This window comes from Cherax quadricarinatus, chromosome 48 (genome assembly GCF_038502225.1).
Source record: "Cherax quadricarinatus isolate ZL_2023a chromosome 48, ASM3850222v1, whole genome shotgun sequence".
In the NCBI taxonomy this organism is placed as follows: Eukaryota; Metazoa; Arthropoda; class Malacostraca; order Decapoda; family Parastacidae; genus Cherax; species Cherax quadricarinatus.
Window position 1 is genome coordinate 1,360,458 of NC_091339.1, and position 16,904 is coordinate 1,377,361.

Genomic DNA, 16,904 nt, shown 5'->3' on the forward strand with positions numbered 1-16,904 from the left:
GAGTCTGGGCCTGGGGCAGAGATTTTTGAGATGGCCAAATTTTGGGTTTCGTTCAAAAAGAATTCATTTGGATTGTCGACCCTCTGACTGGGCAGCTAGGGTGAATATCAGAGTGAAGGTATGGAGGAAGTGGATGCATTCAGATATTTGGAAGTGGACATGTCAGTGGATGAGTCTTCAAAAGATGAGGTGAAATGTGGAATAAATGAGGGGGAGGGGAAGGTGAGTGGTGCCTTGAAGTACAGGTCTCCCTCAACATTCATGTTTTCAACTTTCACGGGGTTCACACATTTGCGAATTCCCAACCGCCAAATTCCCAGCCACCAAATTCCCAGCCGCCAAATCATATTTAAGTTTCCCGCCACCTGCGAGTCCCTACTACCCTCCCTCCGACCCCCACAACTGGCAGCCAGCCCTCCCACCACTCAGTGTGGTGAGTGTTTTGTTTGTTCATTATTTGCTATTAAACTACAGTATAAATAATGTAAACCCATTCATGACTGCATATTGGAATGGCTATTCGGACAGGTATTAGACGGTGACATCATGTGTTTACTCTTGAACACTGCAAAGAATTAAACATTTCTGCTGCAGCTAATAATAACAATAGTAATAATAATAATAATAATAATAAATATGATATAATTGAAGAAGGAAATTGTACAAAAATACGAGGGAGTGGTTGACACATCGTCAGTGTGACTTTGTTTATGCTGGAGTGAACATTAGTCTCCCTGCTCTTCCAAACATTTCACAATAATTCATTGTGTTTGGTGCTTGTAGATTGAGTGTGACTGGAGTGGTAGAGGCAGTGATTGAGGCAATGGTATTTAATAACATACATGTTAATAATAATACATGTTATTAATAATATGTACTATTATTATTTATAACATGTTATTAAATACATACATGTTAATAATAATACTGTTATTAATAATAACATGTACTATTATTATTTATAACATGTATATTATTAAATACCACTGCATCAACCGCTGAATTATTGTGAAATGTTTCGAAGAGCAGGGAGACTAATGTTCACTCCAGCATAAACAAAGTCACACTGACGATGTGTCAACCACTCCCTCGTATTTTTGTACAATTTCCTTCTTCAATTATATCGTATTTATTATTATTATTATTATTATTATTATTATTATTATTATTACTATTGTTGTTATTAGCAATAGCAGAAATGTTCGATTCTTTGCTGTGTTCAAGAGTAAACACATGATGTCACCGTCTAATACCTTTCCTAATAGCCATTCCAATATGCAGTCATGAATGGGTTTATATTATTTATTCTGTAGTTTAATAGCAAATAATGAACAAACAAAACACTCACCACACTGAGTGGTGGGAGGGCTGGCTTCCAGTTGGGGGGGGTCGGAGGGAGGGTAGTAGGGACTCGCAGTGGTGGAGGCATTGGTGGAGTCTGTGGTATCTAATAACATACATGTTATTAACATACATGTTATTAAATAACATACGTTATTAAAGCATAACATGTATACAGGTCTCCCTCAACATTCACGTTTTCAGCTTTCGCGGGCTTCACACATTCGCGAATTCCCAACCGCCAAATTCCCAGCCACCAAATTCCCAGCCGCCAAATCATATTCAAGTTTCCCGCCACCTGCGAGTCCCTACTACCCTCCCACCGACCCCCACAACTGGCAGCCAGCCCTCCCACCACTCAGTGTGGTGAGTGTTTTGTTTGTTCATTATTTGCTATTAAACTGCAGTATAAATAATGTAAACCCATTCATGACTGCATATTGGAATGGCTATTCGGACAGGTATTAGACGGTGACATGTGGTTACTCTTGAACAAAGCAAAGAATCAAACATTTCTGCTACTGCTAATAATAACAATAGTAGTAGTAGTAATAATATAATAATAATAATAATAATAATAATAATAAATACGATATAATTGAAAAAGGAAGTTGTACAAAAATACGAGGGAGTGGTTGACACATCGTCAGTGTGACTGTTTATGCTGGAGTGAATATTAGTCTCCCTGCTCTTCCAAACATTTCACAATAATTCATTGTGTTTGGTGCTTGTAGATTGAGTGTGACTGGAGTGGTAGAGGCAGCGATTGAGGCAGCTGTTGAGGCAGCTATTGAGGCAGTGGTTGAGGCAGCTGTTGAGGCAGCTGTTGAGGCAGTGGTTGAGGCAGCGATTGAGGCAGTGGTTGAGGCAGCTGTTGAGGCAGCTGTTGAGGCAGCTGTTGAGGCAGTGGTTGAGGCAGTGGGTGAGGCTGCTGTTGAGGCAGCGATTGAGGCAGTGGTTGAGGCAGCTGTTGAGGCAGCGATTGAGGCAGCGGGTGAGGCAGCTGTTGAGGCAGTGGTTGAGGCTGCTGTTGAGGCAGCGATTGAGGCAGTGGGTGAGGCTGCTGTTGAGGCAGCGATTGAGGCAGTGGTTGAGGCAGCTGTTGAGGCAGTGGGTGAGGCAGCTGTTGAGGCAGTGGTTGAGGCAGCTGTTGAGGCAGCGATTGAGGCAGTGGGTGAGGCAGCTGTTGAGGCAGCGATTGAGGCAGTGGTTGAGGCAGCGATTGAGGCAGTGGGTGAGGCAGCTGTTGAGGCAGCTGTTGAGGCAGCTGTTGAGGCAGCTGTTGAGGCAGCGATTGAGGCAGTGGGTGAGGCTGCTGTTGAGGCAGCGATTGAGGCAGTGGTTGAGGCAGCTGTTGAGGCAGCGATTGAGGCAGTGGGTGAGGCTGCTGTTGAGGCAGTGGTTGAGGCAGCTGTTGAGGCAGCGATTGAGGCAGCTGTTGAGGCAGTGGTTGAGGCAGCTGTTGAGGCAGCAATTGAGGCAGTGGGTGAGGCAGCTGTTGAGGCAGCGATTGAGGCAGTGGTTGAGGCAGCGATTGAGGCAGCAATTGAGGCAGCTGTTGAGGCATCCATAGAGGCAGTGGCTGAGGCAGCGATTGAGGCAGAGATTGAGGCAGTGGTTGAGGCAGCTGTTGAGGCAGCGATTGAGGCAGTGGATTGAGGCAGCTGTTGAGGCAGTGATTGAGGCAGATTGCAGTTGAGGCAGCGATTGAGGCAGTGGTTGAGGCAGCTGTTGAGGCAGCGATTGAGGCAGTGGGTGAGGCAGCTGTTGAGGCAGCAATTGAGGCAGTGGTTGAGGCAGCGATTGAGGCAGAGATTGAGGCAGTGGTTGAGGCAGCTGTTGAGGCAGCGATTGAGGCAGTGGGTGAGGCAGCTGTTGAGGCAGTGATTGAGGCAGTGGTTGAGGCAGCGATTGAGGCAGTGGTTGAGGCAGCGATTGAGGCAGTGGGTGAGGCTGCTGTTGAGGCAGCGATTGAGGCAGTGGGTGAGGCTGCTGTTGAGGCAGCGATTGAGGCAGTGGTTGAGGCAGCTGTTGAGGCAGCGATTGAGGCAGTGGGTGAGGCAGCTGTTGAGGCAGTGGGTGAGGCAGCTGTTGAGGCAGCGATTGAGGCAGTGGTTGAGGCAGCGATTGAGGCAGCTGTTGAGGCAGCTGTTGAGGCAGCTGTTGAGGCAGCGATTGAGGCAGTGGGTGAGGCTGCTGTTGAGGCAGTGGTTGAGGCAGCTGTTGAGGCAGCGATTGAGGCAGTGGGTGAGGCAGCTGTTGAGGCAGCGATTGAGGCAGTGGTTGAGGCAGCTGTTGAGGCAGCTGTTGAGGCAGCGATTGAGGCAGTGGTTGAGGCAGCTGTTGAGGCAGTGGTATTTAATAACATACATGTTATTAATAATAATAATACATGTTATTAATAATATGTACTATTATTATTTATAACATATATGTTATTAAATACCACTGCCTCAACCGCTGAACAAGATAAACGACTTCTTCTCAACCATAGGATCTAATCTCGCCAGTAAAATCCCACATACCAATGCCCATGCCGGGGACTACCTAGATGGGAATTTCCCTAATTCCTTCTATCTTGCACCAACTGAGCCCACGGAAGTCACTGAGATTATAAAGTCACTTAAAAATAACTCGGGGAATCTGTCTCATGTCCCACCATTACTGTACAAGCGAGCGGCCCATGTCCTTTCGCATGCTATTTCATTACTTTTTAACAAGTCACTAGAGACTAGCACCTTCCCGAAACTACTCAAGATGGCAAGGGTTACACCAATACATAAAGGTGGTGACCCTACAGACTTAAACAACTATAGGCCAATATCTAACTTACCATTGCTATCCAAAATCTTTGAGAAACTCATGCACAGGAGATTGTATTCATTTATAACGGCTCAAAACATACTCAACCCCTGCCAATTTGGATTCAGGAAAAATAAAAGCACTAATGATGCAATCATAAAAATGCTAGATCTGCTTTACACAGCATTGGAAAATAAGGAATATCCACTAGGAATTTTTATTGACCTAAGAAAAGCTTTTGACACAGTAGACCACGACATCCTACTCCACAAACTTGATCATTACGGTATAAGAGGCCATGCGCTTGCTTATTTCAAATCTTACATTACTAATAGGTATCAGTACGTCACCATTAAAGACACAGCATCAGCAACATGGCCACTTGATACTGGAGTTCCGCAGGGAAGTGTCCTTGGTCCCCTGCTCTTCCTCATATACATCAATGACCTTCCAAACGTATCCCAACACCTGAAACCCATTCTCTTTGCTGATGACACGACTTATGTCATCTCTCACCCTAATCTTACCACCCTCAACACCATTGTGAATGAGGAGCTGATTAAAATATCGACTTGGATGACAGCCAATAAACTTACGCTTAACACTGACAAAACCTACTATATTATGTTTGGTAGCAGAGCAGGAGATGCTCAAATTAACATTAAGATTGACAACACCCTAATTACCAGAAATAATGGGGGCAAATTCCTAGGCTTATACCTTGACAACAACCTGAATTTCAGCACCCATATCCAGCATATAACCAAAAAAGTATCCAAAACGGTTGGGATCCTCTCCAAGATACGATACTACGTGCCGCAAAATGCCCTTCTCACACTATACCACTCACTTATTTATCCATACCTCACCTATGCTATTTGTGCTTGGGGATCAACTGCAGCAACACACCTAAAGCCAATAATAACCCAACAAAAAGCTGCAGTAAGAATAATCACTAAATCCCATCCCTGGCAACACACCCCCCCACTCTTCATAGACCTAAACTTACTCCCAGTTCAGTACATCCACACTTACTACTGTGCAATCTACATCTACAGGGCCTTAAACTCTAATATCAACCTTGACCTAAAACGCTTTCTTGATAGTTGTGACAGAACCCACAGGCATAACACCAGACACAAACATCTCTACGACATTCCCCGTGTCCGACTAAACCTTTACAAAAATTCAATGTATGTCAAAGGCCCTAAAATCTGGAATACCCTACCTGAGAACTCTAGAACTGCAGACACATTCATCACCTTCAAAACTACCATTAGAAAACATCTTATCTCCCTGATACACCCCGTCAACTAACTACATGAATACCACCTGGTGGTTCACACTTAAACTCACTCACTCATTTGACCATAAACAGAAATATTAATCTCAATCTTAAAATAATGAATCCTGTGATACTCCAATACTGAAACTATGTACTGTGCCAAAACAAAAGCATTCACATTGCTAAACTCACAAACTAGTATTTAGTCACTTAGCCATAATACCAACTTACCTCATAATTTGTAATATTTTACAATTAAAAATAAAACTAAGTCTGCCCGAAATGCCTAGCCATGCTAAGCGTTCTAGTGGTACACTCTGTAATCACAATTTTACTACATGTAAACCACACAATAACCAAATTTCTGTTAACTCAGCATTGTAATCCTTATAGAGAATAAACTTTGAATTATTTTGGAAGAGGAGGGAGACTAATGTTCACTCCAGCATAAACAAAGCCACACTGACAATGTGTCAACCACTCCCTCGTATTTTTGTACAATTTCCTTCTTCAATTATATCGTATTATTATTATTATTATTATTATTATTATTATTATTATTATTATTATTATTATTATTATTATTACTATTGTTATTATTAGCAGTAGCAAAAATGTTTGATTCTTTGCTGTGTTCAAGAGTAAACACATGATGTCACCGTCCAATACCTGTCCGATTAGCCATTCCAATATGCAGTCATGAATGGGTTTACATTATTTATACTGTAGTTTAATAGCAAATAATGAACAAACAAAACACTCACCACACAGTGGTGGGAGGGCTGGCTGCCAGTTGCGGGGGTCAGTGGGAGGGTAGTAGGGACTCGCAGTGGTTGAGGAAGAGGTGGAGGCAGTGGTGGAGTCTGTGGTATTTAATAACATACATGTTATTAAAGCATAACATGTATATATTTAGTACAATTTATGACGTTTTCATGTATTTTATGATTGCTCATGGTTCAACAAGTTAAGGAAGCAATATTGCATTATATTTCCCTACAATATATTGGGGCACCAAACATTCACGGTTTTTCAACATTCGCGAGGCTCTTGATCCCCTAACCCTCGCGAATGTTGAGGGAGACCTGTATCTGGAAAGAAAAAGTTCATGTATGGCCAAAAAGGAAATGTATCAGAGTAGAGAGGCATGTACAGTGGAACCTCGGTTTTCGTATGCCCTAGTTTTCGTATTCGGTTTTCAACGACTTTTTTCATCGAAATTTTGTCCCAGTTTTCGTACATCTGCTCGGTTTTTGTAGAGTTGAAAATGGTCCATACCAAACTCGACTGCCTGCCTGGGTGGCTCAGCCACTCAAGCTTCCACACAAAGCATCTCATGCATTCGTGACTCAGTCTGCCTTTGTTTCTCGTTGAGTGAGCATCACCCCGCACGTTCATCCAAAACATTTCATAATAATCCTTTGTTTTTTGTGCTTGTTTATTGAGTGCGACTGCTAAGTAAGCCAACATGGGGCCAAAGAAAGTTCTGAGTGCCAGCCCTTTGATAAAGAAGGCTAGAAACACGATAGAATTCAAGAAAGAACTCGTGGCAAAGTACAAAAGTGGCGTATGCATGGCCGATCTCGCCAGGATGTACGGGAAGTCCACTTCAAGGATCAGCTCCATCCTGGTGAAGAAAAAAAGAAATCAAGAAAGCTGATGTTGCAAAAGGGGTAAATGTGCTAACAAAACAGAGATCGCAAACAATCGAAGATGTTGAGAAGTTGTTGTTGGTGTGGATCAATGAAAAACAGTGTTTTGGAGGCGATAACTTGAAAAAAGGCAAGGCAGTTGCATGCAGATCTTGCAAAGAAACTGCCTGGAATGAGTGCTGCTGTTAGTGAATTTAAGGCCAGCAGAGGCTGGTTCGACAATTTCAAGAAGCAAACTGGCATACACAGTGTGGTAAGGCATGGCAAGGCTGCAAGTTTGGACAAACGTGGGGCCGAATGTAAAAGGTACAAATGATGTTAAATGTTCATTTATCCATTTCATTAGTCTTTATATTTATTTCTCATTTTTTCTATATGTAAAACTATAGCTATTCTAAATAAAATGTATTTTTTGTTAATATTTTTGGGTGTCTGGAATGGATTAATTGGATTTACATTATGTATTTCTTACGGGAAATATTGCTTCAGTTTTTGTACAATACGGTTTTCATCAGACTTTTTCGAATGGATTAATCACGAAAACTGAGGTTCCACTGTATTTTGAATGCTGTGGTGAGGCAGCAAGAGGCAGCGGAGATGCCTTTCTGGAGAAGAATGTTTGATGTGAATGCCATGCAGAGAACTTGAAGCATAGAAATTAAAAGGCAATATGGGATCATCAAGAGTGATTTGAGAATACAGATTTTGTCATTTAAATCCAAAATCCATTAAATTGGGGTTTGTTAAATTAAGGCTTTTACTTGTGCCAGACTGTGGGATTTATAATTTTTGTTTTATGGTTACATACACACTTCTTTTGTACAGTATATATGTACTTCTTATTCTTTTTAGTAATCTTTACAGAAAAAGGGGTTACTAGCCCATTGTTCCCGGCATTTTAGTTGACTTTTACAACATGCATGGCTTACGGAGGAAAGATTCTTATTCCACTTCCCCATGGATATAAAAGGAAAAGTAATAAGACCAAGAACTATTAAGATAAAATCAAAGAAAACTCAGATGAGTGTGTATAAATAAACATGTACATGTATGTGTAGTGTGACCTAAGTGTAAGTAGAAGTAGCAAGACATACCTGTAATCTTGCATATTTATGAGTCAGACAAGACACCAGCAATCCTACCATCATGTAAAACAATTACAGGCTTTCGTTTTACACTCACTTGGCAGGATGGTAGTACCTCCCTGGGTGGCTGCTGTCTACCAACCTACTACCAGTTTGGAGGGATATGTTGTGTATCTTTATATGTATATGCTTCTAAACTGTTGTGTTCTGAGCACCTCTGCAACAACAGTGATTATGTGTGAGTGAGGTGAAAGTGTTGAATGATGAAAGTATTTTCTTTTTGGGGATTTTCTTTCTTTTTGGGTCACCCTGCCTCGGTGGGAGACGGCCGACCTGTTGAAAAAAAAAAATATGTACTTGTTCCCAGTTAGCCGGATTTGAGTCCTGGAAATGGGAAGTACAATGCCTGCACTTTAAAGGAGAGGTTTGGTATATTAGCAGTTTGGTGGGACATCTAAACTGTCATATCTGAGAGCCTCTGCAGACATTGATTATGTATGAGTGATTGTGAAAGTGCTGAATGCTGATGAAAGTTTTTTTCTTTCATTTTGGGTCACCGTGCCTTGGTGGGAAACAGCCAACGTGTTAAAAAAATACATGTACAGTACTTATGATAATACCAATCAAAGTACTGTATAAGCAATGATTGCTCTTGTTAGTAAATAAGTTACAGTAAGTCCCAACTTGATCATCCAGTTTACAAGAAGGAGCATTTTCAAGTAAAACAATGTAATGTAGTTGTTCTCTTGCACTAATAAAATTAGTAATTACTTTAACAAGAGTCACAGGTAATCAGTTAAGTTCCAGGTGATATACTATCACCTAACCAGATTTAATAGTTAATTACAGGTAGGTGATAAAGTTTTTATCATAGATTGAACACTGACAACTAGACCTCATGAGCATAGTTGTTCTGTTAGCTACAAATAAGCTCTAAGTAAAAACTAAGCTTAGTAGATGGAAAGTTGAGACTGGCTCTGAAGCTTGAACTCAACCACCCTAACCCTTCATGGGAGGCACCTTGATCCTTTGAATGGTTCTTGATCCAAAGAATTTATTGTCTCACTTTCCCCAGGTACTGAATGTCCTCTGTGGGTTTAGATCTTCCCCCTAAGTATGATAAAAATAGCTTTCTTGAATAACTTTGGTCATAGGGTACCTGCATATCCCAATTGCACCTAGAACCTTGCCCTAGTTACTGTACACTAGGGTTGAAACTTTGAAGCTGGTCAAATGAGGCCTCATGTTACAACAAAATAAAAACAAAAAGGTTGTAAAATGTCATGTAAATAGAATAGCAGCACAATGTGCCATATATAACATTTGATAAAAAAAAAAACAGTATTTATTATCTTCTTTAATTAGTCTTCATTTCATGCTATAACATTATTTAATTATTTCTCAGTTATCTCTATAACATTTTTTAATTATCCATCATTTCACACTACTAAATTCTCGAATTATTCTTCATTTAACACTATGTTTAAGAGTCCCAGCCTAGCACAATCACACAACCAGGGTAATTAAAACTGTTTACATCGCAAAGGTGTCATGATGTAGGTAAGGAGCTCTTAATTCAAGGAATTCAACCTATTCATTTCCCTCATTTCCCAGAAGCTGTATGACTACTACAGGTTTAATACTTCCCAATAACAGTAATAATAACTATTTAAAACAAAGATTCTGTGGGAACAGTCTAAATATACTGTGAAGACTCATGTAATTAAACACCAATTAACAAAGTTTAAAACAAAGGGGAAAAAGGTGTGAAGGACAAATAATTCAACAACCACAAAAATAAATGAAACATTGGATGACCAATTGAATTTATATGCCACATTTTTTAAACTTCATCTTAGGGTTGTACCACCAAGAAAAGGACACCAGATCTGTATCATTACCAAGGGTTGTGGTGCCCTACGTCAGACTGCTTGAAACAAGCACAGACTGACTGACTGAGCTGTCAACATTAAAGTCTGGTCAGGTACCACTAACCAGGACACTGGGACGATGATAATCACCTACCCTACTGAACATGAAAACTACAAGCACAGGTAATGTACATTTTCTCAAACATCTACAAAATATTTTATTAAAGTCTTGGAGAAATATTACGACCAAAAAATGAATCGTGTATCTTAGTAACATCTACCGTAAAAAGTTTCTCTCACAACAGCAATAAGATAAGTCAATGGACCAAATATCTTTTTTGCTTTAATTAGAACTTTACATCCTAAAAAAAAAAAAAATACACCCGTTGTTACTGTTTCAAAAAATGAATTCTTATTATTGTTTTCTAGAGCTTTACATATGCGCCTACAAGTACGTATATAAAAGCTCAGTTGTTCACTAGCAAGTTGCAGTAGTTTATACACCATCCAGATAGTCAAGACAATATTTTTGCCACTTGTTTATAAGAAGACTTCCTCGTGACATTTTTCTTGCTTGAGAACTTTCCCAGTCTGGTACTGCTTGCAGAGGTTAGGCCAACACGGCATTATTACATGTATTAACTGTAGTAATGAAATAAAATTTTATTTCATACTTTAAATTACTGAGGCCACATCATATATTTTTTTTATATTTCAGATTTTCATTTATTATTCATATTAGCACAAATCACGTTTTTTTTTCAGTTTTCAAAATCAAAGATATAGGCCACGTGGGTTTAGAGCATTTCATGAATATGATAATAATAATTATAATTGATATATCTTAATTTTATTTTTTCTTTAATTTTCTTCCCGATAAGTAAATTATTCCTTTTTTAATGTTAATGTTCTTGATTGTTCCAAACTTTGGCAGTAATAATAGCCAGTCAAGGTCGCCCATAATCTTCCTCTCATTTTTCTTTTAAACCAGTCGTCTTCAAAGGGGTCGTCATCGTCGCATTCAGAGCGTGATGCCTTCCTTCTTGGCTCTTCTTGCCAACCAGTCGTCTTCACAGGGGTCATCATTGTCATGTTCAGAGCGTGATGCCTTCCTTCTTGGCTCTTCTTACCAACCAGTCATCTTCACAGGGGTCGTCGTCGTCGTCTTCGTCGGCATTATTGGCCATGTTGAGGTCAAGTGTGTGGTAGATATGCCTCCGGGTCCGCCAGTGTCGTCTGCCAAAATACCAAGCTAGAGTTAGTACTATTACTAATGTAGTACTTACTAACAGGCCACTGTTCTTGGTCTCAGAGCCCTTATCATACCCACTCTTAAAACTGTATGGAATCTGCCTTGACTGCCTCAGGCTAAAATAGTATTTCATTACATCTCTGTGAGTCATTCACCTCTTTAACTTCTACCTGTACCCTTGTGTGATACTTTATTAGTATCATTAAAATGGATGTGTAGATCAGGTATTTGTATTGATGGACATGAGTGGGCAGTATTGTGTTGATGCAAATGAGTGGGCAACATTTAAATAAACCATCTATTTGTTGTATTTATTGATTTTGGAAAGTCGTGTCAGTGTGGATCAAGGAACGATATTGTCACCACCACCAGCACCACCACCACCACCAACATGTCATTAACAACTAGTTTTCAGATTCTCACTGTGTATGTGTGCATTTTGTATACAAATACAAGTACAAATCTTTATTATAAGAGGCTGGGAACATATGATTCATTGGTTCCCATTATAAGCTATGAAACTTGTAAATATTCGTCCGTTAGAATAACAAACACTTAAAAAAAAAAAGAGCCAGAAATAGCGAGAATATTATTGATCTAACTGGAGATCAATATATGGTTTGAGTAATGTGCAGAGAATAAGGAATAAAAAAAAATTATTATTATTATTAAAATCATAACTAAGTACTAACCCATAAGGGTCATACAGGGTTTCAAAGGTAAAAATCAGATTAGAAGAGGCGCTGATGGGATGTTTTGGACATTTAGAAAGAATAGGACAGTGTAAACTAAGATGGTGTATAAATTTAGGTTGGATGGTAAGTATAAGAAACGTTCTAGTTAATGTTTAAAGTAAAGTGTGAAAGATGTATTGAGATGTACCAAGTTTCACAAAAACTGGCTAGCCAGACTTGAGTTTTGGAGATAGAAAGTACAGTGTGCGTTCTTTGGAAATTGGGAAGTTCTGTGGGTCAACTCTGAATCGTAATGCCTCTGCCCTTCTGGAAAGGAAACTGTGGTGTGAACAATGGTAAATGTGTTTTTCTTTGAGTTGCTGTTATGTGGAAAACAGTCAGCATGAGCTCGGGGACTCCACACAATTGACAGCAGCAGTTGTATGAACACAGAATGTACTACTTAAAAGTCATTAGTAGAATCCTTTGGATATTCTGTTCCTACCTTGTATTACTGAATGTCCCCACACGACACCTGTCATCTGGATACTCTAGGAACTTTGGAACTTAGACCAGTCCCAACAAGTGTGTAAACACAAATCCAGTTATGCTGATATCTAGATGCAAGAGTGGAACAAAGGAACGTTTATCTCTCATTCACAAGTGCCTATCTTCTTCAGAGACTTTCTTTAACCATCCTCATCTTTGTCTCTGACACACGTCTTGACCCACAGGCCAAACCAGTAATTAAATGAGTATCTTAAAATTACGACTTGACAAACACCAACTTATATAAAAAAGGGAAATAGTAATATAAAAATAATAGTGATACTAATGTATAACAATAAGAGCATCAGCGGCGGCATGGCATTACCTTGTGATGATGGCTGCTACACCAACGGTGGAGGCAACGGCGGCAGAGATGAGTGTTGCAGGCAGCAACAGTGATCTCACACTTTTCCCTATACCCGCACCCCACACAACTGCTCCTAGGCTCAGGCCGAGACGCCAGCACCACCATGAAGCCCACGCCTCCCGCTCTTGATCAGCTGGTGGCAACAACGTGGAATAAAGAATAATATCTTTATTTACTACAAGTACATGTACAGTGGACCCCCGCATAACGATTACCTCCGAATGTGACCAATTATGTAAGTGCGTTTGTACGTGTATGTTTGGGGGTCTGAAATGGACTAATCTACTTCACAATATTTCTTATGGGAACAAATTCGGTCAGTACTGGCACCTGAACATACTTCTGGAGTGAAGAAATATCGTTAACCGGGGGTCCACTGTATATGGTATACAGGCCAAGCTGACATCAATGACATTGCTATATAGAAAGCCGCTTGTTATGCTGAGCATTTCGGGCAAATTAGGTCAGTTTTGTCCTAGCATGCGACCCACACCAGTCCACTAACACCCAGGTACCCATTTTGAACTGATGGGTGGACAGGGACAACAGGTGTCTTGTGGAAACACATTCCTAATGTTTTCCAGCCGGACCAGAGGAGATTCGAGCACTGAACCTCAGTGTGTGAGCTGAGTGTGAGTTATGGGAATGATTCACAAATAATCCACAATCTGAAGTTGAATCTTTAGACAATGTTATGGCTCATTTTGGGACATTATCTAGGGCATGACTTGAAAATTTGTTCATTCAGATAATTAGTAAATAATTTCATTACTAGCCCACAAACTGTGAATGGAAACTAGACTTTTCAGTTGACATCCAGAAATGTTTCTGGGTCGCAACTTCATAATCCAGAACGGATCAAAACGTAGTTTCCATTACCAATGTATGAGTTGTCACTTGTCCCGGCAACTGTATTGTGAATTTGAATCACGGTTGGTAAACAACTTATGTATGTAAATAAGACACGTGTGGTTTATGGTAAATTAAAAGGCATAATACCCTGACTGGAACAATGCATAAAGAACCTGCACATAGGAGACTGAAACTTATGACAACGTTTCGGTTTGACTTGGACCGTTAACTAGCCAGTCTCCTATGTGCGGGTTATTTATATGGTGCTGTTTAAGACATTTTATTAAGAAACGTTTCATCCACCCAGAACTTTATCAATATGGAAAATTGAAAATGTCCCTAGTGAATGAAACATTTTGTCAATAAATTGCCACAAATCGCATTTTGTGTCTCATGTACATACTTGTCAGCATATTCCATCATTGATATACATAAGAACTTTGGCCATAGGATCACAGTAAACAGGAGATATCACAATATGTAAAATAATCAATGAAAAAAATTGTGAAATTCCAAGTGCTTTGTGAGAAACCACAACAGTGCTTGGAATTTCACTATTTTTTTCTCTGGTTATTTTGCAGAACTTATGAATGAAATTTTTCTTTGTTTATGTGGGTGTGAGGAAGATTGCAGTGTCTAGTAGAGTTCTTGGCAGTGTGAGGAAGATTTACTTACAATGGAGTAAGGAGTTCTTTTGACAGTGTAAAGAAGACTTACTGACAGTGGCCAGGAGTAGAGAGTTGTTCTTAACAGCAATCCACATTAGAGCCAGGCCACAACCCAGCCCAGCGTGGGACACCACCATCAGGTTAACATTCTCCGAGGCAACCCACATGGTGGCCAAGTGCAGCATTATGCCCACACCACCCACACCCATCGTTCCCTGCAGCCCGACATGGGACAGGAGCCATCGCTGGGCGTGCAGAGCCAGTCCCTCAGAAATTAGAGTCAGAGTCAGGGCCCACGTCTGCGCCGCAAGTGCTGAACCCTGAAACAACGAAACTTTTGGTTGCTGCGTGGTCCCAGTATTCCGATTCAAGGAAGATGTCACAGGTATCCCATAACCACAGACTCCCTACACCTCAATGATCTGAGAAAGGTATCCCGAGTATCCTATAACCCCAGACCCTCTATACATTAACCACGCAGCAAGAAAAGTGCAGGACAATCATGAATTTCTACTGCGCCAAAATATTTAAATATGTCTGGGGAGTATGTATACTTTTGCATATGTGTATATGTATGTGTGTGTGGATGTATACTTTTGCATATGTATACATATACACATATATTACTATTGGACGTAGTAGTAGAGATAGTAGTAGTCGTAGTAATTAGTAGTAGTAATTATATCTCATGGGATGAAAAACAGGTAATTCCACTCTCTAACACACGTCCATAAGGGACTCGTAAAGAAAACAAAGAAAATAAAACAGGAGCACTGCAGTGGCCCTAATGACTCAAGCTAGGAAAGAAAAAAACAAGGAAAAAATCAAAAGACAAGAGAAATGAAGGAAAAAGAGAAGAGAGGCCAAGAGACTAGGTGAGAAGGCATAGGTCAGGTCATGTTACTAGTGTTCCTAAGATTAGAACATTTGAAAATGTATTGAAAAGGGGAAGCATATGTTGAAACAAAACCGGGAATAAGATTTATGTTAGGAATGCTGTGTATAAGGACAGATTCCACAAGACAACGTCTGTGAAGGCTAGTTTATAGGATGGCTATGATCATTAACATGACAAAAGAGCATTGTTAGTATTAACCAGATCCCTCTCACGCATTATATCTGAACCTATGAGGTCCCTCTCAAGCATTGTATCTGAACCTATGAGGTCTCTCTCAAGCATTGTATCTAAACCTATGAGGTCCCTCTCAAGCATTGTATCTGAACCTATGAGGTCCCTCTCAAGCATTGTATCTAAACCTATGAGGTCCCTCTCAAGCATTGTATCTGAACCTATGAGGTCCCTCTCAAGCATTGTATCTGAACCCATGAGGTCCCTCTCAAGCATTGTGTCTGAACCTATGAGGTCCCTCTCAAGCATTGTATCTGAACCTATGAGGTCCCTCTCAAGCATTGTATCTGAACCTATGAGGTCCCTCTCAAGTATTGTATCTGAACCTATGAGGTCCCTCTCAAGCATTGTATCTGAACCTATGAGGTCCCTCTCAAGCATTGTATCTGAACCTATGAGATCCCTCTCAAGTATTGTATCTGAACCTATGAGGTCCCTCTCAAGCATTGTATCTGAACCTATGAGGTTCCTCTTAAGCATTATAGCTAAGCCTATGAGGTCTCTTTCAAACGTTATATATGAACCCATGATGTCCATCTCCAGCATTATATGTGAACCTTTCAGGTCCCTCGAAAACATTCTCCCTGAAGTTTTTAAGTCTCCCAGAAACCTCACTTTATTTTTGCTAGAACAGCTCATAGTGATAATAATAATAATAATTGTAACAACTATTACAGCCACCATTATCACGATCAGCTCCCCAACTACCATAACCGCCATTACAACCACCATTCTTACAGCGCTGGCTGGTAGCCACCACATGATGAGAGGTGCGGAGGTGTTGAAAGCTCACCTGCGGCGTCATCTCCTGCAGGAGCCAGATACCGAAGGTGAAGGAGAATGCGGCGAGACAGCCGTTGGCAAGCACCCAGGCGTGGAAGGTAAGGCGACGGATCCCCTCCGTCAGTACCTGCAGTAGTATCACATTTGTATGCAAATCAGTTTACCTCAGCTCATTTCAGAGCCCTCCCTTCTCTCTCTCGACGACGATTTCTTGGTGCCGGTAAAGGGCTCTTGATCTAGGGAACTGGAATCGATCTCTCCTTGCTAGGATCGAAGGTGATTGACTCCTATTTCCTCAAGGAACTTAATGTAATAATAATAATAATAATAATAATAATAATATAGACAGAGTTTACAAACCTCTAGTATGCATCTAACAACAGTCGACCAAGGAGAATTGACATGGCAGTATATGCACACCGAGAGGTGTATATCTCGGTAAATATACGCAGTGCATATACAGAGGTGTATATCTCAGTGTGTATGCACCGGAAGGTATGAGTATATATACACCGAGAGGCATATATCTCGCGGTGTATATGCACTGAAAGTTTAGTTAACCCTATCTAAGTGATTAAAGTATTCTTAATGTTA

The 16,904-nt window shown here is 40.5% G+C and overlaps 1 protein-coding gene and 1 long non-coding RNA gene across 5 annotated transcripts in view; one reads left to right on the forward strand and one right to left on the reverse strand.

The window, feature by feature from the left end:
- Positions 1–1,515: 1,515 nt before the first annotated feature.
- On the forward strand, positions 1,516–16,403 carry LOC138854065 (uncharacterized). Its single transcript, XR_011393260.1, has 4 exons — positions 1,516–1,707; positions 10,025–10,219; positions 11,028–11,293; positions 16,268–16,403. It is a non-coding gene; the product is annotated as an uncharacterized lncRNA (long non-coding RNA).
- The window catches only part of LOC128696113 (uncharacterized), a 64,122-nt gene continuing 56,725 nt past the window's right edge, over positions 9,508–16,904 (reverse strand). For all 4 annotated transcript variants that reach the window (XM_053787199.2, XM_053787198.2, XM_053787197.2 and 1 more), the window contains exons 4-7: positions 16,321–16,437; positions 14,448–14,718; positions 12,837–13,011; positions 9,508–11,272 (exon numbers count right to left, since the gene is read on the reverse strand). In XM_053787199.2, the coding sequence (XP_053643174.2) occupies positions 11,131–11,272; positions 12,837–13,011; positions 14,448–14,718; positions 16,321–16,437 (705 nt within the window). In that variant the 3' untranslated portion in view covers positions 9,508–11,130. The remainder of the gene's footprint in view (positions 11,273–12,836; positions 13,012–14,447; positions 14,719–16,320; positions 16,438–16,904) is intronic.